Source organism: Orcinus orca, chromosome 9 (assembly GCF_937001465.1).
Source record: "Orcinus orca chromosome 9, mOrcOrc1.1, whole genome shotgun sequence".
NCBI classification, from domain to species: domain Eukaryota; kingdom Metazoa; phylum Chordata; class Mammalia; order Artiodactyla; family Delphinidae; genus Orcinus; species Orcinus orca.
In genome coordinates this window covers 88,130,640-88,153,691 of record NC_064567.1, presented here as the reverse complement: position 1 = coordinate 88,153,691, position 23,052 = coordinate 88,130,640, and the positions used below count along the sequence as shown (strand labels likewise).

At 48.3% G+C, this 23,052-nt stretch overlaps 1 protein-coding gene across 5 annotated transcripts in view; it reads left to right on the top strand.

Annotated features, from left to right (window-relative positions):
- Nucleotides 1–23,052, top strand: part of ATXN7L1 (ataxin 7 like 1) — a 301,084-nt gene that overhangs the window by 123,860 nt on the left and 154,172 nt on the right. For all 5 annotated transcript variants that reach the window (XM_033439150.2, XM_033439184.2, XM_004263365.4 and 2 more), the window contains one exon: nt 20,590–20,694. In XM_033439150.2, the coding sequence (XP_033295041.1) occupies nt 20,590–20,694 (105 nt within the window). The remainder of the gene's footprint in view (nt 1–20,589; nt 20,695–23,052) is intronic.

Sequence of the window (23,052 nt, the reverse complement as noted above, 5' to 3'; positions counted from 1 at the left end):
AGTTTCTAATTCAGTCAGTCTGGCTACAAGCCAGGAATCTGTACCTTAAAAGCTGAGAGATTCTGCCCCTCAGCCAGGTATGGAACCACACACCTGGTCCCACCGCCTTGTATCACCGGCCGGGGCAGGAGCAAGGGGGCGCTCTGGGGACCCAGAGGGGTCTCACGCCTTGACGAGTTACTGACTGTGGCCTGAAGCCCCAGATACCGCTTGAGCCCTGCCGTCTTCTCACAGCAGCCAGGGCCCGAGCGGTCCCTCCACTGGATGGGATCTGGGTCACTGGGGTGACGGCCAGCCGTGGGGCACTGACTCAGGGGACCCCAGCAGCCCGTGGTGCCAGGGAAGCTGAGGAAGGAGCCAGGGCAGAGGAGAGGGCCTCTTCAACCATTCCTGGAAAAGGCATGCAGATTGAATGCACATATGACTTCACCCCTCCGTCACCCCCATCCCCGGCCCCCCAGGACAGTGTCTGGGGCACCTCTACGACCCACCACTGCTGGCCAGTTGGAGGATGCAGTGTGTGGCCTGCCCTGGGGTCCGGTTAAGGGTCCACATTGAAGTTGGCTGGACAGCGACCCAACTTGGGTAGATGTGACACAGAGGCAGAGTTGGGACGAGGTCGAAGTTTACCAAGTCCTGAGTACACGGAGCACGTTCGTCTTCTGATCTGAGCATTTGGTTCTTCTGGAAAGATGAGACTGTCCAAAGAGACCCGGCCCTGCCCCCAGGCAGTTTACACTGGGAAGCCTCTAGAATAGCAGGCACGAACCCCATGGCAGTAGCCTGTGCCTCTACATCGAAAACAGCATTTAAACCAGGAAATCAGAACTACGTGAGCTCTGGGTGGCCCTGGGACAGGCAGGCCGTGCCGGCTGCTGCAGGGAGCCTCCTGCCGCCGGGAATCAAGGGCCCAGAGCCACAGGCGCTCTGGGAAAGTGTCTTCCTACAGCCGCTCTCCCCAGGGCAGAGGGCATTTGAGCTCGGGGGACTGGCTGCAGGACTGTAGGGGCTGGAGGAGAAGGCTGTGTGGCCACGCCAGGGCCGGTAGTGTTCCAGGAAGGTGGGATCTTTTTTTTTTTTCTGGGAAGTGAGAAGCAGCTTGATAGCACTATGAGAAAGCTTCCCCAGGCCTGCAGGCCTTAAGTAAATAAAAGCACAAAAATAGATTTTTCAGACCGTGTCCTTCCGATGCATAGTAGGATTTCCTGAGGAATTGGATTGCGTTCTCCCTGACTCACCTGACTGCTGAGTAGAGAAATTCAGAGGAAAAATGTATGTTTCCCTCAGCCGTATCTGCCGAAATGGGGCCGACTGCAGGGCTTACGGCCCTTAACGGGTGACCTTTTGAAAGGCAGCTGGGGGGGTGGGTCCGAACAGCAGGCTGGGGATTGGGACTGAAGCTTAGCTGGGCCACCCCTGTACCTGAGCCACCACTCTCAGGGATGGGAAGGAGATTTATCGTGGAACCTCTGCCCTGCCTGGGCGTTGTAGGTTGGTTTCCTGCAGGTAGAGGCCACTGGGCAGTCCTCAGGAGAGCCGGGGTGTTTTTCCAGCAGTGATGAGGGGTTGGCCCTGAAACATCCACACCAAGTTGACCCCACTCCACTTGGGTATCAGGACTGTGATCTGCTGCATGGCCAGCCCAGTGCTGGGGCTTAGGATACGACTGCAGAGCACAAAGCAGGTTTTCCCCTGAGCCAGTCCATGAGGACGAGACATCAAAACACTCTTAGCATCTTTCTTACCTGGGTTTTCAGAAACCAGGCTTTAACTGGCCCCAGTCCATCCAAGGACCTAAATAATAGAGCGCTGGACCACGTTCGATGGAGTTTGGGTTCCAGCATGGAACTTGTTACGGGAGAGAACCAGTGGAGTGCTGGTATACTGGCTCTGCGCAAATTTAAGAGCCCTGATTTGTAGACTTTGCCTTGCCAGGGTGCAAATACTCTTGCTATGGTGAATTTCAAACAACGAATGTGAAGTGGCTACATGTGGAGTTGGGAAGAGAGGTACACAGTTGGCTCCAGCCCACTACTGGACTATGTCCCTGACTCAAAGATCCAAAGAGCTTACAAGTGGAGGTACCTAAGAGGGGCACACTGAACCACATGCTAGGGGTACCTGCAGTGATCCCCCTACATGTACAGAAAACTCCTACCCCTTGGGCAAGAGAACCTTTTAACCAGCAAGAGGATCCGTATCACCCAGCTAACACTGGATGTCCTGGCGAGTGTCTCCGTGTTAGTAGTTTCCCTGATAGGACAGTGATTGGACACACTGTTTGGGTTTATCACATACCCTGAGGAGTTTGTTAAAAGTGCATCCTCCTGGGCTCCATCCCCAGAGAATCTCACTCCATAGATCTGGGATAGGGTCTAGGCATCTACATTCGGCACCCAAGTTACAGGTAAAATTCACACCTTGAGAAATCCTCAGCTACTGTTTACTCACCCTGTGGCTTCCATGACTGAAAGTTCAAGCTCTGGTGGCTTTTAGCATAATGACTTCATTTTCAACACTCACTGTTTTGTTCCAGTGAAACAGAATTGTTTTCTTAAAGTCCCACCATGCAAAATTAGATTCCAGATCATAGTAATACCTAACACTTATCGAGAGCTTTCCAAGCACCAGACATCAAATGTGTGTGCCTCATCTCATACTGACAACCGTCCTATTATTACCATCCCCATTTTGTGGATGAGGAAACTGAGGCCAGAGGAAATTTCCAAGGAGGTGGTGCCAGGAATAAAATCCAGGCAAGCCGACTCCAGAACCTGCCTTCCAAGCATGACACTGAACTGTCTCTGTAAAATACTGTTCCTCTGTGAGTCTTTGACTTTTGACTTAGCTAGTTCAGGCTAAAGTTCAGTTCGATTTCATGGGCATTTGAATGCCTATAAGATGCTGGCACTGGTGTAACTTACCTCATCTAATCCTCCCAGCAACCTTGTGGGGAAGATATGCTACTATTTTCCAGAAAAGGAAATGCAAATCCGGAGAGGCTCTGTGGCTCGCCCAGTGTTGCACAGAGGGCAGGGCGGGAATTAGTTGCTCATCCCACACACAGCCGTGCAGCCACGCCACCTGTTTCCTGGGTGGTTCCTTAGTCTAAAGTTAGGCGGTTGAGGCATTGGCACTCTTTTAAGCGTTTGAGTGTGTTTCTGACAGTCTTAGTATTTAACTATTAAATGTCTGAGTCAGTATATAAAACATTAGTGTACAAATGGGGGAAGATAGGTATATCTATCTGTAAGCACCAGGTAGAGTGGGCTAAGTGTGGCCATAAATGCAAAGGACTATGCAAATACAGAGAAAGGGTTATTGTCTCTGCGGGAACCAGAGAAGGCTTCCTGGAGGAGGTTGCACTAAAGCTGGCCTGGAAGGATGTGTAGGACTTTGGTGAGTGTGCAGGGAAGGGTAAAGGAAGGGCAGTGATGGGGGAGGACGTGGTGGAAGCTGAGCCTGGGACTCAAGGGTAGGGCTGGACCCCAGAGCCTCAGGAACCTCGCTGAGAGCCTGTGCCTCTTCTCCTCGGGCACAGAACTAGCTTCATGCTTGATTTGTGATTGAAGACGTTGTGACTTTTCTCCTCCAGCTGATCGATCCTATTTTCCATTACATTAACACAGCTTTCTGTAATCTTCTCTACGGTGGGTTTTGTCATCCTGGGCCTCTGCGCTCAGAAGGCTGACGGCTTTAGGCACCAGCCCATCTGAGTAGCTGCCAGGTGTGTGGGACTGGTTTTAGCAGCCTGGATGTGATGGATGCTCAAACACTTCTTTTCCTTTTCTTAGAGCAAAGGTCCTTTCTGTCCCTCACGAGCACTGGTGCAGTGGCAGGTCCAGCTGGAGTCGCTCTGGCTCCCCTGTAAGCCCCCCTTTCCCAGGGGAATGCCTTGGGATATCTGTCAGCAACTTCCTGCAGCCCAGCTGTCCCGATGGCTTGAATGCTTTGGACACTGATTCCCAGGGACATGAAGCAGTTCCTGCCGCTGCCCGCTGGGTATGCCAAGTGAACGCGTCTGGCAACAGAGCCAAATGGCACGTTTACCTCTGAGCTCTGGCGGCATCGTCTGGGTGATCACTGTAATCTTTGAAGGGCGCACGCGGGCTCCATACCCTTGACAAACGGCCTTGGGAAAAAAATATCACCGTCTCTTTGCCAGTTACGGATAAACCATGGCCAGAGCCAGCTCTGCTTTGCACTCAGAGCCGCTGTCAGGTGCCGTAGGATACAGGGGTCTCTTGCCATAAGTGCTCTGAACAGGAATCAGCTCACCATTGCCTGGGACTCACCAGGACCCCCAAGCCCTGGGACTGCCTCGTGTTCCTGGCCACAGTCTGACAGATTCTGAGTGTGTACCTCTTCTTCATCCCTGAATCTGCAAGCTGAGCATTGACAGGACCCTCACAGCTGAGCAGGGGCTGGCATGTCTGGGGTGGGCGTTTTCTTGACCTTTCACCCCCCACTGCATGTTCCGGATGGCATTCGTGGCAATACCTCGATAGCTGAGGCCTGCCATGGGGCAGTCTCCTGGAGGCCTCTGCTTGTGCCTTTAAAAATGTCAGCTTCCTGCATTCACAAGGCACCGCGGGTGGCCTTCTTCATGGACTCTGCTTTCAGTGTGGTCCACAACACGTCATCCGAGAAATCACCCAGCTCGCTGTGCTGGGAGGGTTGGAGCATCCCTGTGGTAGAAGTGCCGGGCCCCGCCAGTCCATTTCTCAATTAATCTCTAAACAGTGACGGAAGGCCCAATAGGAAGTGCTGCTTTCATCGTTGCTCTGGTTTTAGCAGGGCTGTGAAAGCCCTCAGTGCGCATGGTTTGAATCCGGCAGACAGCCGGGGACCCCAGGCCCGCCCCTTCGCCCCGGGCTCTTGATGTTGTTTTCCTCAAGATGGAATGAAAGCCTCCGGGCCCTTGCATCTCAAGAAGCAAGATGGCAGACAGAGGTGTGCCTCAGAGCAGCCTTTTTTTTTTTTGCAGTACGCGGGCCTCTCACTGCTGTGGCCTCTCCCGTTGTGGAGCACAGGCTCCGGACACGCAGGCTCAGCGGCCATGGCTCACGGGCCCAGTCGCTCTGCGGCATGTGGGATCTTCCCGGACCGGGGCACGAACCCACGTCCCCTGCATCGGCAGGCGGACTCCCAACCACTGTGCAACCAGGGAAGCCCAGAGCAGCCTTTTTTGAAGCCTACAGTCTATTCAGATTTCAGAGAGAAGGCTAAATTCAAGGAGGACTTCGATTCAGACTCCCGCTTGGCTCCTGCCATGTGAGTGGAACAGACAGGGCTGTGCATGTGGCTTTCTCATGCAGGTCACAGTGCAGCCCCTGAAAACCAGCTGATGGTCTTTGCTATTGTCTAGGTTCTTTTTTTTTTCCTTCTTTTTAAAATTTTTATTTATTTTTGTAAAGCCATGTCTCAGCCTTGTCACCCAAAAATGTAGCATTTGTAGCAATAAAACAGGCTGAGACTAAGTTAAGTCCACCTCAGAACCACAGTGCTCAAAACTATAGTGCTTTCAAAGATAGGAAGAGAGATGACAGAGATAAAAAGATCGAGATTAAAGATAGATAGATATGATAGATAAGACACACAGGTAGATGAGACAAGAGACAAACAGAGAGATAGGGATAGATATGTTAGATCAAGGTAAATGCTTTTTTTAATTTAATTTTTATTTTGTGTTGGGGTATAGTTGATGTACAATTTTGTTTCAGGTGTACAGCAAAGTGAATCTGTTACACATATACATATATCCATTCTTTTTCAGATTCTTTTCTCATATAGGTTATTACAGAATATTGGGTAGAGTTCCCTGTGCTATACAGTAGGTCCTTGTTGTCAAGATAGATGATTGATAGAGATGATAGAGATAGATGCTATCGTCTATATAGGTATTATCTCTATAGATAGACAGAGAGATAGCCAGCCCTCACTAAATCTTCTTAAGGATAAACCACTCAGATTTTATGCTCCATTTATCTTTTATCTATTTATTCTATTTATTTTTATTTATTTATTCTATTTATTTTTAAGGGGATTTCCTTTGTAACATGGGTGTGGCGTCCTCCCCTTCTTCCCCTCTTCCTCACCCATTCTTCTCCTGTTCACTCCCTGATGGACCATTCATTGTAACTGAGGAGCTGCAAGGGAACTAAGGGACCAGTTAGTCTATCTTCCAGACTCAGCTTCCCACAAGAAAGTGGAGCATCTCATATGAAAAGAGATGTTTTCATTGATTTCCCTTGACCCATTTAAGTTGTTCTCAATAGCACCGTTCTGTTCAGTCTGGAAATTCTCTTTGACCAAACCCACTGCCTTGTTCCCTGAAACATGGCACCTACCTCCACGTCACAGAGGTCTCTCTTGGGTGGAGGTGGAAAGAGGAAAGGCATCACAGACTGTGCCCGGGGACCCAACCTGGACCCTGGAGATGCCCCTGGTTGGAGGTGGGAGGAGTCACCCCCAAATCAGCAGGAAACTGGCCTCACATAGACAAGCTCTTAAACTTCTCTGACCAGGGAGGCTCAGGGGAGGAAAAGCCTGTTGCAAAGAAACAAAGCAAAGCCCACTGAAGAAGCACTGTGGAAAAATGCCCAGGGAGGCCTCCTGGGTTTATGAAAACAAATATTATCTCAACTATAGTTCTCAGGTGGATGGTAATGCAGACATAAAGATTTAAGTGAGCATTTAAGATTCTAAGTTACCCATGGAACATTCTCCAGGATAGATCATATCTTAGGTCACAAATCAAGCCTTGGTAAATTTAAGAAAATTGAAATTGTATCAAGTATCTTTTCTGACCACAACGCCATGAGACTAGATATCAATTACAGGAAAAGATCTGTAAAAAATACAAACACATGGAGGCTAAACAATACACTACTTAATAATGAAGTGATCACTGAAGAAATCAAAGAGGAAATCAAAAAATACCTAGAAACAAATGACAATGGAGACACAACGACCCAAAACCTGTGGGATGCAGCAAAAGCAGTTCTAAGGGGGAAGTTTATAGCAATACAAGCCCACCTTAAGAAGCAGGAAACATCTCGAATAAACAACCTAACCTTGCACCTCAAGCAATTAGAGAAAGAAGAACAAAAAAACCCCAAAGTTAGCAGGAGGAAAGAAATCATAAAAATCAGATCAGAAATAAATGAAAAAGAAATGAAGGAAACGATAGCAAAGATCAATAAAACTAAAAGCTGGTTCTTTGAAAGGATAAACAAAATTGATAAACCATTAGCTAGACTCATCAAGAAAAAAAGGGAGAAGACTCAAATCAATAGAATTAGAAATGAAAAAGGAGAAGTAACAACTGACACTGCAGAAATACAAAAGATCATGAGAGATTACTACAAGCAACTCTATGCCAATAAAATGGACAACCTGGAAGAAATGGACAAATTCTTAGAAAGGCACAACCTGCCAAGACTGAATCAGGAAGAAATAGAAAATATGAACAGACCAATCACAAGCACTGAAATTGAAACTGTGATTAAAAATCTTCCAACAAACAAAAGCCCAGGACCAGATGGCTTCACAGGCGAATTCTATCAAACATTTAGAGAAGAGCTATCACCTATCCTTCTCAGACTCTTCCAAAATATAGCAGAGGGAGGAACACTCCCCAACTCATTCTACGAGGCCACCATCACCCTGATACCAAAACCAGACAAGGATGTCACAAAGAAAGAAAACTACAGGCCAATATCACTGATAAACATAGATGCAAAGATCCTCAACAAAATACTAGCAAACAGAATCCAACAGCACATTAAACGGATCATACACCATGATCAAGTGGGGTTTATTCCAGGAATGCAAGGATTCTTCAATATACGCAAATCAATCAACGTGATACACCATATTAACAAATTGAAGGAGAAAAACCATATGATCATCTCAATAGATGCAGAGAAAGCTTTCGACAAAATTCAACACCCATTTATGATAAAAACCCTGCAGAAAGTAGGCATAGAGGGAACTTTCCTCAACATAATAAAGGCCATATATGACAAACCCACAGCCAACATCGTCCTCAATGGTGAAAAACTGAAAGCATTTCCACTAAGATCAGGAACAAGACAAGGTTGCCCACTCTCACCACTCTTATTCAACATAGTTTTGGAAGTTTTAGCCACAGCAATCAGAGAAGAAAAGGAAATAAAAGGAATCCAAATCGGAAAAGAAGAAGTAAAGCTGTCACTCTTTGCAGATGACATGATCCTATACATAGAGAATCCTAAAGATGCTACCAGAAAACTACTAGAGCTAATCAATGAATTTGGTAAAGTAGCAGGATACAAAATTAATGCACAGAAATCTCTGGCATTCCTATACACTAAGGATGAAAAATCTGAAAGTGAAATCAAGAAAACACTCCCATTTACCATTGCAACAAAAAGAATAAAATATCTAGGAATAAACCTACCTAAGGAGACAAAAGACCTGTATGCAGAAAATTATAAGACACTGATGAAAGAAATTAAAAATGATACAAATAGATGGAGAGATATACCATGTTCTTGGATTGGAAGAATCAACATTGTGAAAATGACTCTACTACCCAAAGCAATCTACAGATTCAATGCAATCCCTATGAAACTACCACTGGCATTTTTCACAGAACTAGAACAAAAAATTTCACAATTTGTATGGAAACACAAAAGACCCCGAATAGCCAAAGCAATCTTGAGAACGAAAAATGGAGCTGGAGGAATCAGGCTTCCTGACTTCAGACTATACTACAAAGCTACAGTAATCAAGACAGTATGGTACTGGCACAAAAACAGAAATATAGATCAATGGAACAGGATAGAAAGCCCAGAGATAAACCCACGCACATATGGTCACCTTATCTTTGACAAAGGAGGCAGAAATGTACAGTGGAGAAAGGACAGCCTATTCAATAAGTGGTGCTGGGAAAACTGGACAGCTACATGTAAAAGTATGAGATTAGATCACTCCCTAACACCATACACAAAAATAAGCTCAAAATGGATTAAAGACCTAAATGTAAGGTCAGAAACTATCCAACTCTTAGAGGAAAACATAGGCAGAACACTCTATGACATAAATCACAGCAAGGTCCTTTTTGACCCACCTCCTAGAGAAATGGAAATAAAAACAAAAGTAAACAAATGGGACCTAATGAAACTTAAAAGCTTTTGCACAGCAAAGGAAACCATAAAGAAGACAAAAAGACAACCCTCAGAATGGGAGAAAATATTTGCAAATGAAGCAACTGACAAAGGATTAATCTCCAAAATTTACAAGCAGCTCATGCAGCTTAATAACAAAAAAACAAACAACCCAATCCAAAAATGGGCAGAAGACCTAAATAGACATTTCTCCAAAGAAGATATACAGAGTGCCAACAAACACATGAAAGAATGCTCAACATCACTAATCATTAGAGAAATGCAAATCAAAACGACAATGAGATATCATCTCACACCAGTCAGAATGGCCATCATCAAAAAATCTAGAAACAATAAATGCTGGAGAGGGTGTGGAGAAAAGGGAACCCTCTTACACTGTTGGTGGGAATGTAAATTGATACAGCCACTGTGGAGAACAGTATGGAGGTTCCTTAAAAAGCTACAAATAGAACTACCATATGACCCAGCAATCCCACTACTGGGCATATACCCTGAGAAAACCATAATTCAAAAAGAGTCATGTACCAAAATGTTCATTGCAGCTCTATTTACAATAGCCCAGAGATGGAAACAACCTAAGTGTCCATCATCGGATGAATGGATAAAGAAGATGTGGCACATATATACAATGGAATATTACTCAGCCATAAAAAGAGACGAAATTGAGCTATTTGTAATGAGGTGGATAGACCTAGAGTCTGTCATACAGAGTGAAGTAAGTCAGAAAGAGAGAGACAAATACCGTATGCTAACACATATATATGGAATTTAAGAAAAAAAAAATGTCATGAAAAACCTAGGGGTGAAACAGGAATAAAGACACAGACTTACTAGAGAATGGACTTGAGGCTATGGGGAGGGGGAAGGGTAAACGGTGACAAAGCGATAAAGAGGCATGGACATGTATACACTACCAAACGTAAGGTAGATAGCTAGTGGGAAGCAGCCGCATAGCACAGGGAGATCAGCTCGGTGCTTTGTGACCGCCTGGAGGGGTGGGATAGGGAGGGTGGGAGGGAGGGAGACGCAAGCGGGAAGAGATATGGGAACATATGTGTATATATAACTGATTCATTTTGTTGTGAAGCTGAAACTAACATACCATTGTAAAGCAATTATACTCCAATAAAGATGTTTAAAAAAATTTAAAAAAATTAAAAAAAATATAAAAAAAAAAAAAAAAAAAAAAAGATTCTAAGTTACCCAGGCAGGAGAGCCTGGGAAGGAAAGGAGCCTGTGATGACGTGTGACCTTTCCAAAGCATCGTAGACCCCTCCACTTGTCTACTCTTCTAAGTGTCACAAGGCAGGAAAGCCCAGGAAGGGACTAGAACTTTCCCCAATATGTTGATGCTTCTCTTCTCTCTCTAACTGAATCAGAGTGAACTAAACAGTCTGTACTTCCAGGCCCTTGTTGAACGTGCTGTACCCATCCTGTCCCCTACACAGAATTTCTCCCTGGCGGGGCCAGGGCACAGGGGCCAACTTGGTGAGGGGCAAACGGGGGTGTCCTGTCCACGCAGCTCATCTCTAAGCCCAAGCAACCTTTGCCGTAAGAAGTGCTTTAGCCAGGTTACCTCCTCAGCACTCAGCATCCTGCCGAAGTGCTTACGTGTTCCTCATCTGTTCTGCCGGCCAGAGGTGGGGATGTCAGGCCAGAAGCCACCTGCCCGCCAGGCTGGAATGATGGACAGGGATGTGTCTGCTGGACAGGGGAGGAGCCTAGGTGTCCCTGCAGGTGCTTGAGAGAGAGAGCCGGGGCTGGGTTGACACCCCGGCAATATTTTTAGGGGCAGTTTGTTGGCATTGTTGCCTAAGCCAGACATAGGCAAAGGGGAGCCCTTTACAGAATGGTTCTCTTGGCTACCAGGGTCATCACCGCCCAGCAGCCAGTCAGATCCTCTGTCGGGTTGGGCTGAGATGCCTCAGTGTGCCTTGGGCTCAGCCTGGCTGCTATGCTGGTCCAGAGCTGAAACAGGAAGGGGTGGGAGGAGTCTGGATCTTCCAGGCCTGCATCACCCACCGTCCTGATGTACAAGACCCACTGCAGCCCCAGGGTGAGGAAATAGAAAATGGGACCAGAGGAAGTATCCAGGAAGCCCCCCTAAGCCCACCCCAAGCACTGGCTCTGGGTCGGGTGGGGCAGGGGGTGGGAGTAGCTATGTTTGCCGGGGAGGAAGGAGCCAGCCTTCATGAGCCTGGCATGCTGGGGTCAGGAATCCACCACGGGTGCGTGACAGTGGCCGCCCGCGCACACCTCCTTCGTAGCTTCACGTAGCACTTGTCTTCCAAGGAGCTCCCACCCAGAATGAACAGACAGATATAATCATTGACCTTGTGATCTTAGTTAGCAACATAGATGTTAGGGCAATTTATTGTCATCTACAACTTGCCCCTTTAACAGAAGAGAAAATGAAAGAATGTGGGAAATAAATCAGCTTCTTGGGAACTTCAGCCTAGTTAGCTTATTAACATCTATTAAGGGGCCACCATGCGCCAGACTGATTGGCTGTGGTCATGTTAAGGGTATTAAGTCATGATTCCTGTCTTCAGGAAGATCCCAGTGTGGTGAGAGGGGTGTAAACCGGTGACTCCAGTGCAGCCCTAAGAAAGCTCTCGTCACAAAGCCGAGGGTGGGCAGGGAGGGAGGGGAGGAAGGAGACCCCACCTCCTCTCTGGGCTTCTGAAAAGGAGGCTTCCCAGAGGGTTGACTGGTGAGTTGGGGAGGCAGAAGCTCATAGATAATAACATGCTGTATTTTTTACATCCTTCCCGTGTGCCAGCCCCTTCACAAACGTGTCGTTTCATCCCGGATGAGAAAACAGAAGCTTAGAGGGGGTTATGGTGCCAACGGACAGAGGCAGGATTTGAACTCGAGGCTGCCTGAGTCCAGAGCCCAGCTCTCAGGCGCTGCATTTTTCAAGGCCCACCTCTCATAGTTTTTGTTCTCAACTCCGGGCTCCGATCACCTCCAGGTCCAGCCGTCCCAGTCTCTCTTCCTTCCTTGTGCTGCGGGCTGTGAGAGGGGGAGAGGCTGGTGACCACATTTTGTTCCTTTTGAATTTTCCTTGAGGGGAGTTCAACATTCTGCTAGGGGAATGGGAGGTGTCAGGTCTGAGGTCGTTGCTTTGAAGACCCCAAATTATTTTGTTCTGTGACTTTAAGGGGAGTTGAGGGACACACAGAATCACGCCATCAGAGCAAAGGAGAAAGGTCCCCCCCACCCTGCCTCATGCTTTCCATTTGACATAAGTGATTAAAATAGAGCTGAAAATTCCACGAGCAGAGAGAAAAGATACATTAATAAAAAACTGTATAATGAGTGTATTAAGATTAATGGGAGAAAGGAAGGCCTCTAGGACCAGCCTCTCCCAGTGTGAAAGGTGCTTCTACTGAGTGGCAGCCGTGTCCGGATGTGAATCCATGCTTGGAGGCAGCCATGTGTGTCCTTGAACCACGGTTACTGTTCTTCCCAGTAATCTCCTGTCTCAGTTTATGTAAGTGGAAGCCCTCACATCAAAGCCACTGCCTGCCCAGCTCATCCTTTTGGTAGTTTTCCAAGGAAGTCCAGTGGCACCTGCTCTCCAGCCATCATCACAGCATTGTCACATCCGTAGGTCCCACCAAGGTCTGTGGATCCGTTACCCACCACGGGCAGAGGCTCACGTTTACCTTCCTGGAGACGGCTCGGTGTGTTGAAATCACATAATCTCAATGTTTGTCATTACGTTGTTTTTTTAGGGTCCATTCAGAAGGGAAGCCTAATTTTAAAAGTATATGAAACCGTTGTTATACTAGAGGCATATGCTACCTTGACATTTTCATAATTCCTGTAGCAACCAGGGTGGTTTCACAACCCCAGAAAAGACTTTGGGGGAAACTTGAGTCTGTTTTCTGGGGCTTTTTTGTTTTTTTCCCAAGAAGCTAATATTCAAAGTTGTCTGCTTTGCTGTCTTCCTTTTCCCGCTGCGGGATCTTCTGATCTTCTGTAGTGAGCACAGGCATCACGGATTGCTGATAAGCTGTCCCCCAGCCTTCAAAGCTAGTCTGCTTCTAGCTGCTTCTCTGTGCAGCCTGTGCTTGACTTGGCATTCCCATTTGCAAAGGGAAGGAATCACTCTTCCTTAAGTTTTTCATCTTTCGAGCTCTCACCAGTTGTTTCTTCGTAAATGCCCAAGTCTTGAGCTTTGGAAGGTGTCCAGGGGCAAATGCAAAAGTGCACAGAATCTAGTGTGATCCTGAAGCCACAAAACCAGCTGTCTTCCCATCTTAGAAACGAGTCCTGTACAAATAGCAAATTGGATATGTCACCCTGCCTGTTCCTTTACTTCAGCCGTTTTCTCGAAGTGAATACTGGATATAAAGGAAAGTTAATACGCTCACGACTCTCCTTGTCGGAAGTGTTCCCCTCTGAAAGCTGTTTATAAAATGCTGCTCCCATTCTGCCAATTTCTTTTTCAGCATTGACTTAAGAAGCAGGTTATCAACTACACCAGGAAATCAGAGTCATTATTCTTTTTTAAAAAAATAAATTTATATATTTATTTATTGTTTATTTTTGGCTGCGTTGGGTCTTCGTTGCTGTGCGCGGACTCTCTCTAGTTGCGGCGAGCGGAGGCTACTCTTCGTTGTGGTGTGTGGGCTTCTCATCGTCGTGGCTTCTTTTGTTGCGGAGCACGGGCTCTAGGAGCACGGGCTTCAGTAGGCACGCGGGCTCAGTAGTTGTGGCGCACGGACTTAGTTGCTCTGTGGCATCTAAGGGATCTTCCCAGACCAGGGCTCGAACCCGTGTCCCCTGCATTGGCAGGCAGATTCTTAACCACTGCACCACCAGGGAAGTCCCACAGAGTTATTATTTTACCTTCGTAGGAACCATTCTGGTGTCCTAAACTTTCTCTTCTTCCACCCCAGCTGGGTTCTGTCCCCTCCATCCCTCCTCTGCCATCTGAGAGAGGAGAGGGGCAGTGGGATGTGGGAGGGAGGTGTTCAGGGGAGTTGAAGCTGTGAGAGCCAGACTAGCCCTGTGGGAACCTAAGTGCTATGGGGAGGCAGGCCTAGGATGCCAGACGAAGTCGATAACATGAATGCCGTTGATGACTGACTCTGCTGCAGATGAGACTTCCACCAGAAGTAAAGGAAGAGAAGAAGTAAAGAACTGCCTGCTTTAAACAGAGGCACTGAGAATAGCCTGTGTGTGATCCATGTATGAGCAGTATTAATTTAATACTCTGAGCCTAATGTGTGAATAATCTCCATGAATAGCCCTTAAAGAGTAAGCATTAAGTTGACAGACGTTGAAGAGAACTTCATTCTCCACTCCAACATCCCCACTCCCCCTCCCCCAGGACCATTCTCACCACCAGAGCTGGACAAGTGGCAGCTTTTTGTGCTCATCTGATACAGAAAGTGATCAATATGTTTACCTGGCTCTGTTGTGCGTATGTTTCGGGGTTAATGATCAATATCATTACTATAATTTTATATTAACATAATGATTTCCTCCCAAGTGCACAGAGAAGCCTTTCTGCATCCAGTGTGGTAGATGACGGATACAATTTTCTCCATTTCTAGAACTAAGGAAATTGATCCAGGGAGGAGTGATGGTGGGTGCTAGTCAGTGGTGCGCTGGTAAATATTTTCACAGCTAGCTCTCCAAGAGAAGCAGCCCTGGTTTGTAGTGGATGCTGATTACCATGGTGTAAATACTCCCACCTTGGCTGATTCAGGCCACCGACATGCCTCACTGAATGCAGAGTTAGGAAGAGATACAGTCAGCTCCTGTGAGCTGGCACGGCACTCACCAGAATATAATTGGCACAAATTCATGGCTTCAGACACCCAGGTGACTCCTAAGGACCAGCTCCACCCTCTGTAAATGCTCAGTTAACTCTCAGGCTCAGCTCAGCCTCTAACTCAGTGGATTGCCTTGAAGAGTGTTTTCCACACTTTGAGTTGTGACCCATTAAAGGGTCAAGAAGTTAATTTTAAGATCTTAGTGAGCTGGGCTTCCCTGGTGGCGCAGTGGTTAAGAATCCGCCTGCCAACGCAGGGGACACGGGTTCAAGCCCTAGTCCGGGAAGATCCCACACGCCGCAGAGCAACGAAGCCCGTGCGCCACAACTACTGAGCCTGCGCTCCAGAGCCCGTGCTCTGCAACAAGAGAAGCCACCGCAATGAGAAGCCCGCGCACCGCGGAGAAGAGTAGCCGCAACTAGAGAAAGCCCACACATGGCAACAAAGACCCAACGCAGCCAAAAATAAATAAATAAAATAAATAATAATAAAATTTTTTTAAAAAGATCTCAGTGAGCATTTTTTTCAGTGAAATAGAACAGAATAAAATAAAAAGAAATGAGTAGACCAGAACATATCAGAGTGTAATGTACATGTTCCAACGAGAGATGATGGATAGATGGATGAGTGGATAGATAGGTAGATACATAGATAGATAGATAGATAGATAAAATAGGTATGTATTTGTGTATAGTGAGTTGGGATTAAAAAGAACAAAAACAAAAAATACTGACCTAGAAGCAAGAGTATCTCTGTTTCCCCATCTGCAAAATGGAGCTATGGAGCTTGCTCTCACCTTTCCCATAATCAGGCAAGGAGGATGACTAAGGTCACCTCTGTGACAGTGCTATGGTGGTACTATCTGATCTATCTGATCAACAGTTGATTCATTTGCAGGGGCAAAATGGGGCAAAACAGACAGGCGTGGCTTTGTCTGTTTGGGAGATGGATGAACACTGTGATGGGCACAGTCCCATCACCTTTATGCACGTTTTCTCGGGGCCTGACCACAGCCCAGTGGCCCTCAGCCCTCATCTGTCCACACAGTGCGCGATGGTGTACTTGCACACACAGGACATTCTGCAGGTTGGAGGGAACGCTGAGGTTCCCCAGGAGGCTGGCTGTGAGTGGTTACGCAGGAGAGTCAAAGAATGTGCTGGCTGGAGCAACTCTCCCACTGGAATGAGGACAAGTTAGTTTTGAAAAATAGGGGAGAAGACCTTGTTTAAAGCTTTTTCCACACGTTCTTCCGAATCCCTGGAGGAAGAAAATGCAAAGCCAGGCAGCTTTTATGAGCCTTCACAGCAACCCCATGAGGCAAGAACCGTGAGCCCCGTTTTATGGAAGGGGAAACTGACGCTCAGAAAGGTTAGGCACCTGCCCTGAAGTTGCACAGCAAAGGACACTGCGCTCTAAATCCCTCCTTCTGACCCCAGGCCTGTGCAAACGCCAGCGGCTCCCTCAGAGCCCATTAGTCATGCACGGAAGCGTTCCAGACTGGTTTCTTCATCTTTGAAATGAGATCTTGCTCTTATGAAACACGTGGCCTTTTGCTGAGATGGGAGTGTGGGCTGTAGAGTAGGAATCTCATCCTACTTTAAAGATCACTGCCTTGGGATCTCTTACCTTTGTTTCCTTGCCTGGAAAGTGGGATGATAGCAACTTTGTGGGTTAGTTATGAGGATTAACTAAGATAATGTAATGAGATAACAAAGTCTAGAAGGATGTATATTAACATGCCAACAGTGGTTATCCCGAGGTGGTGTCATTACAGGTGGTTTCACTTTTCCCTTTTCTTCCCATCTTCGTTCAGTGGTGCACCAGTAAATGTTTAACAACGCGGCTTTCCAAAGAAAAGAGAAGATTTGTAGTGCCCATTTCCATGGTATAAATACTCTCACCAGGGCTTCCCTGGTGGCGCAGTGGTTGAGAGTCCGCCTGCCGATGCAGGGGACAAGGTTCGTGCCCCGGTCTGGGAAGATCCCACATGCCGCAGAGCGGCTGAGCCCGTGAGCCATGGCCGCTGATCCTGCGCGTCCGGAAGCCTGTGCTCTGCAACGGGAGAGGCCACAACAGTGAGAGGCCCGCGTACCGCCAAAAAAATAAAAAAATAAAAAAAATAAATACTCTCACCAGGGCTGATTTCAAGTTACCACCTTGATCTCACTGAACAAGTTGGGAGACTTGCACAGTTGGCTCTCGAAAGCTGGTACAAGCCCACGTCAACACACCCCTGTTTTAAACTGTGAGCTGCCAGCTCTATTTGGGTGGTAAATTGAGAGAGAGAGAGAGAGGGAGAATTAATAATAGGATGCCTAGCATGATGCCAGACATAGTAGTTTCCAGTTCTCCCCGGCCTTCCTTCCTCACCCCCAAGCAGACACACAGGGACCGAGATGGCCTGGCCCCGCGATGTGGTGGTTCTGAGAAGCCAGGTGTCCTTATCTCGCTCCGCATCTGCCAGGCTCTCCCAGAGCCTGGGCAGCCTGTCGAGGAGATTCTAAGGCCTGATCACCAAGGAATAATCAAGTAGGCCAACAGGCCCTCTCAGTTTCCACAGGAGACATGCTCTGAGCAGACGTGTGCATGGTTGAAACTGCCCTGGAGGAAACCAAGGAGAGTCCCAGTGGAGTGAAGGGCCTAGAGGAGGACACCCCCAGGGTGGCCAGTCTCTGACCAGCCTAACCTTCACCTTGAACTCTCGACCTAGAGGTGCGTGTAGGGGGTGGGGTCCACAGGTTCCTGGAGGAATCCTGAAATGGGACGGCAGCTGGAGGCCTGACAGGCCTTGGGCATATCATCAGGCGCGCACGACAAAGGTGCAGAGGTGCGTTCCTCGCCCACAGCTCTCAGCCTCCCATACTCCGCACAGCTTCTGGTGCAGAGTAGGTGCTCATGAAAATTTTGTGGATGCGCTTTTTTGTTTTTTTAATTAATGCATTTCTTTCATGCCTTTTTAGCCTGATCTATTGCAGAAAGGCTGGAAGGCAGCTCAGGAAATGCTGTTGAATAAATAAATGTCTTAGCCCTTGCCAGTTCCTGGTTTCACATGTTCCTGGATAGAAAATGTGACTAAATCTAAATGAGATGCAAAGTGTTAATAAAGATTGCCAGTGATTTTTTTTTTATTTCTTCTGGCTTTTCTGTATTTTTCATATGTATCCTCAAAGAACATGGATCACTTTTGTTATTAAAAAAAAAGACTATATATTATAAAAATAATCTGTAAATAAAATGTAAAGCAGGAGTGGTGTCAGCAGTGTGGGACCGGGTGCATCCTCTGTGCGCTGGGAGGCTCTGAAGCAAGGGCCCCGGACATGCTGGGTGGGCCCGGCCTGGGCCTCCCCACGCCGCAGGCCTTTGTAACAGCTGGGTTCTCTCTCAGGCCTCCTCGTTCCACAGGCCTCCGCCTACCAGGCACTGACTAATAACGCTCCCCTCCGGTAATGTCTTAGTCAAAGTGGAAACAGAGGCGAGTCCTAGAGGGGAAATGATGGGCTGCGATCAGAGCCACAGATGATGCAGAGGCTCAGTGCGCCTGTGCCCCGGTCTGGTCCGCATCCCGCCGCAGGTGTGCGGGTTCCTCGCACGTGGAGGGGACCCAGCAATGGGGGCCCTTCTCACCCTTCCAGTCCAGCCTCCTCTGGGGTGGGGGTCTTGGCTCCCGGCCGCGTGACAAGTGGGTCGGTTCCATTTCCCTCTAAGCATCGGGGCTGCACTGGAAGCCTGTGTTGGCTTATAAATGAGCCGTGCCTGAATCAGAAGGAACTTGGCTTCCCTGTGGCCTCGCCCTGCAGCTGGGAGAACCATCGTGCGCCTGGTGGTTTTCAGTAAAGACACAGGTTGAGTCTAAAAAACGAGGGCATGGGGGGGCTGGGGAGAGGAAGCTCAGCTCTGTGATGCAAAGACTTTCATGCAGAACGTGTCTTTTATTTCCTCTGTCCGCCCTGCTCTCAGTGGCCCTGGAGCCAGTCAGCTAAAGAGAGGCCGGCAGAGTGCCCCCCACCCCACGGTGGGCGAGGAGGTATGACCACCGAATCCTCCAAGCTGACCCCCTGCACACACACAGCTTTCTTGAGACATAATTCACATACACAATTCACCCGTGTAAAGCGTGCTGTTCAGTGGTTTGTCGTGTGTTCACAGCGTTGTGCAGCCGTCACCACTGTCAATCTTAGAACATTATTATCACCCCCAAAGAAACCCGTAGCCTTTAGCAGCTGTCCGACAGTTCCCTCCAGGGCCCCCCGCAGCCCAAGGCAAGCACTAATCTGCTTTCTGTCTCTCTAGTTTTGCCTGTTCTGGACAGTTCGTGTAAATGGAATCATATAATACGTGGGCTTTGGCTCCTTTCACTTAGCGTATGTTTCCAAGATTCATCCATGTTGTAGCAGGTATCAGTACTTCACTCCTTTTTATGGCCAAATAATATCCCATTGTATGGATAGATCACATTTCATTTATTTGTTCAGCAGTTGATGGCTATCTGGGTTGCTTCCACCCTTGGGCTGTTATGAATAATGCTACAGTGAACACGCGTGGGCAGGTTTTTGTGTGGACCTATGTGATTGTGTCTCGTAGGCCACATAACTGATCTTCTAACAGTGTCCATCTGACTCTGTCACTTCTTTGCTTAAAAACCTTCAGTAGCTTCCCAGTGATCTTAAAGCCAGGTTCAGAATCTCTACCTTGGTCCACAAGGCTTCCACCTTCTGGGCTCCCCCCTTGTTCTGTTCCAGCCAAGAGGTTCTGCTGACACACAGAATCTCCTTCCTCGGCAGACCTGGAACGTTCCTCTCCCTCCCCTGGCCTTTTCTCTCTCTGACCCCTCCTCAGGGAAGCCTCTCCAATGCCTCAGACAAGGTTAAGTCTACCTGCCACACCCTCTCATGGGACCCTGTACATCTCCTCCTTAGGAGGTACCACTGTTACAACCAAGTGATGACTTGTGTGATTCAGTTAATTCTTCTCTTTTCTGCTCCAGCAGAGCAGGGCATTCCTTCTTGTTCACCAGTTATCCCTGGAACCCAGCATGGTCGGTACCCGGCACACTTAGGCACTTGGGAAATCTTTGCCACATAAAGAATGCGTAATGATGGCGGCCGACAAGCCACTTGTCTGGACACTTCCTTTTACCCTGGAGTCTCCCACAGGTGATGGGGAGCCCAGGCAGCTGCTGAGACCAGGATGACTCCTCTGTCTCTCCAGGCTTTCTCGCCCCGTCACTCACCTGGGAGGGCTCTGCCTACGCTGAAATGGGTTTGGAGGAGCTCCCCCATCCTAAAATGACTAGAGCCTCGTTGGGTCCCAGCCAACCCAAGGGCCCTCTTTCAGAACAGGGTCACTCCCCATAGCATGTGATTCCAGGCAGCCCAACCTCGCTGACCAAACCAACAGGGGTAGCCGTCTGTTTGCAAGGAAAATAAGGAGGGGTTCTCTGAGGCACGGGCTTCCCTGAGAGTAGGGAGCTGCATTAGGAGAAACTGCTTTCCCTTTCGTAAAGATGATTGCTTTCTGCGCGTCTCGTTTGAAAAACTGTCCTCGAGGAAATGCCAAGAAGAAACCATCCACCTTCTGAGACTTGGTTGATTTTTCAAAACAACCTGTTTTCCTTTCCCCCACAGATATGCACTTGTTTGGCCACTACCCAGCACACGACGACTTCTACCTCGTGGTGTGCAGTGCCTGTAACCAGGTCGTCAAGCCGCAGGTCTTCCAGTCCCACTGCGGTAAGTGGACTCCTGCACCGGCCAGTGTCCGACATCAGGGAGGAACCGTCCCCTGTGGTCTGGCCCTGGGTCTGTCTTAGCCCAAGGCCATGGGTGAATTCCTCCTGGGGCTCTACCTCTGCTCCCAGGCTGCCTGTCTTAGAAGCTGCAGTCCTTCTGCCCACACACTCAGTCCTGCCGGGACACCAGAGAGAAAGCCTCTCATTGTTTAGGTAGATGGGTGGTGGCCTCTGCAGATGACGAAGGGGAGGGGCAGTGGTGGCTGGAGCAGTCCCTCCTGCAGCCTCGCAACCTGACATTGGGTCCCCCTGAGAGAGGGCATGGCGGAGTCTCCCTGTATGGACACACAGGAGGGTTGGGTCCCGTGTGGGACCACTGGGCTGCTGCCCCTCGAGAAATGCATGTACCAAAGCCACAGGTTCAGCTTCTCCTCTTCCAAGAATCATCCTTGTTAAAAAAAAAAAGCCAGGCCTGTTTGGGAACTCACTTTCCCTTTGTATCTTTACATCCTTGAAGTGAGAAATTCCCTTCAGCTGTTCCGCAGCAAATGCTGGTCTCCTTCAGTGCAGGTGCTGTGTGGACTTACAACAGATAACCTCCACGAGGCTGCTCCCCTATAGCAAATAAACAGCTACTGATCTGAGACAGGAAGTGACTTAACCTCTCTGAGTGGAGGTTTCCTGTCTTCACACGGGGTGTTGGACCAGCCAATTTCCAAAGTTGTCATATGCTCTGAGTTCCAGAGCAGTAGTTCCCAGTCTTTTGGTTTAAACTCTCCTCCTTTTTTGTTGAACGTAAAATCCAAATGCCCTTCTTTACTGTTAAATTTGTGCCTAAAAAAAAAAAAAAAAAAAGCAATTATAATATCAAATACGCTTTTGCAAATTACACGCTTCCCCTTTCTCACACTCAGGATTTCTTATTTTACCCCAGCCCTGCAGTTATCACCATCCTGTAATAAACAGGTATGAAATAAAAGGAGATGGGCTTATCTAAGCTCTCTAGTAAATGTATTTGGGACTACAGAATAGTTATATATATCCTAATGTCACTTATGAATATGTATATACGTATATGTCATTTACATAGCTGCATGTATATTAGAACCTGCGTCTGTGTGTAAACTCTAGGTGTGTTTTGTGTTTATAATACATAGAGAATCCAAGCTTCTGAGACTCTCTGACCTGCACAGGCATAGAGGCTCCTGGAAAGTGCCGTACAAAGAGCTCTGTTGAGAGGCCAGGTCTCCTGCCCCTCCTGGCAGCCAGCTCTGTGACTTGGGGCTACTTGCTACATGTCTCAGTGTTTGGTTTCCTCATTTCTTCCACAAGAGGTGACTTCCGCGGGCGCTTCCAGCTCTAACGTTTTCGTTTCTGGCAGAATGAGCATGACACAGGAGCAGGTCGTGCGCTGGGCACGAGCTGATCTTCTTGCTTGAGGCTCTGTAGCTATGACCCTTCCTTCTCCCCGGAGGAGAGAAAAGGTCAAGCCTCTCCCAGGGAGGCTGTCAGAGGCCCGGCGGTGGTGCTACCAGCTGGGGTGACAGGAGAGGGAGTCAAGAGCAGAGCAGTGGCAGGAAGATCCCACCCAACTGCTGGGTCAGGGGGTGACTGTGGAAGCTCCGCGGCCCCTGCTTCTGTTTGTCTCATGAAGATGCCAGAAGGGATCGTCATTCATTCATTCATGGGATGTGCTGCTGTTCTGGGCACTGGGGCGCAGCAGTGAACAAGACAGACAGAAATCCCATAAGCCGTCACAACCTCCTCTGGGAACTTAATTCGCTGGCAGGGTCCCTGACGGCAAGAACCTAAAAGGGACCTGGGACCCCACTGTGCCCTGCAGAATTCCGCCCAAGGCAAGGCCTCATCTAGCCAGCGAAGGAGGCCTCTGGGGCTCGTCCGGGCTGAGACACGTGCCTCCCTCTGTCCTAGGCCTTTTGGTGCCAGAGCAAGTTGAGCTTAGGGGGAGAGCCAGGGGGTTTGTGGCCACCTCCTGAACAGTGGCGGTAAATTAGTTTGGGAGTTTGGGGTCACCGATCTCATCCCCCGAAGCCCCGTCTCCATTGAGCTTCTTGCTGAATCAGCTGACAAGCAGCGATGGGGGTGTGGCCACATCTCAGCAGACGGAGGCCCCTAAGCCTCCCTTGTCTTTCGGGTGCGCAGCCCGCATTTATCAAGGGCAGGAGAACACGAGGCAGAGCTCAGAACGAGAGCAACACTCCGGGAACAGTGAGGATTTCTTAGTTGCCCTGAAAATTCCTCCTATAGTGTCATAGTATTTCCTTTTTTGCTCTTTCACCTCCTATGACTAGCCTCGCTGTAATCAGCAAGTTAACGAGAATGGCACTGTGCTAAGTGC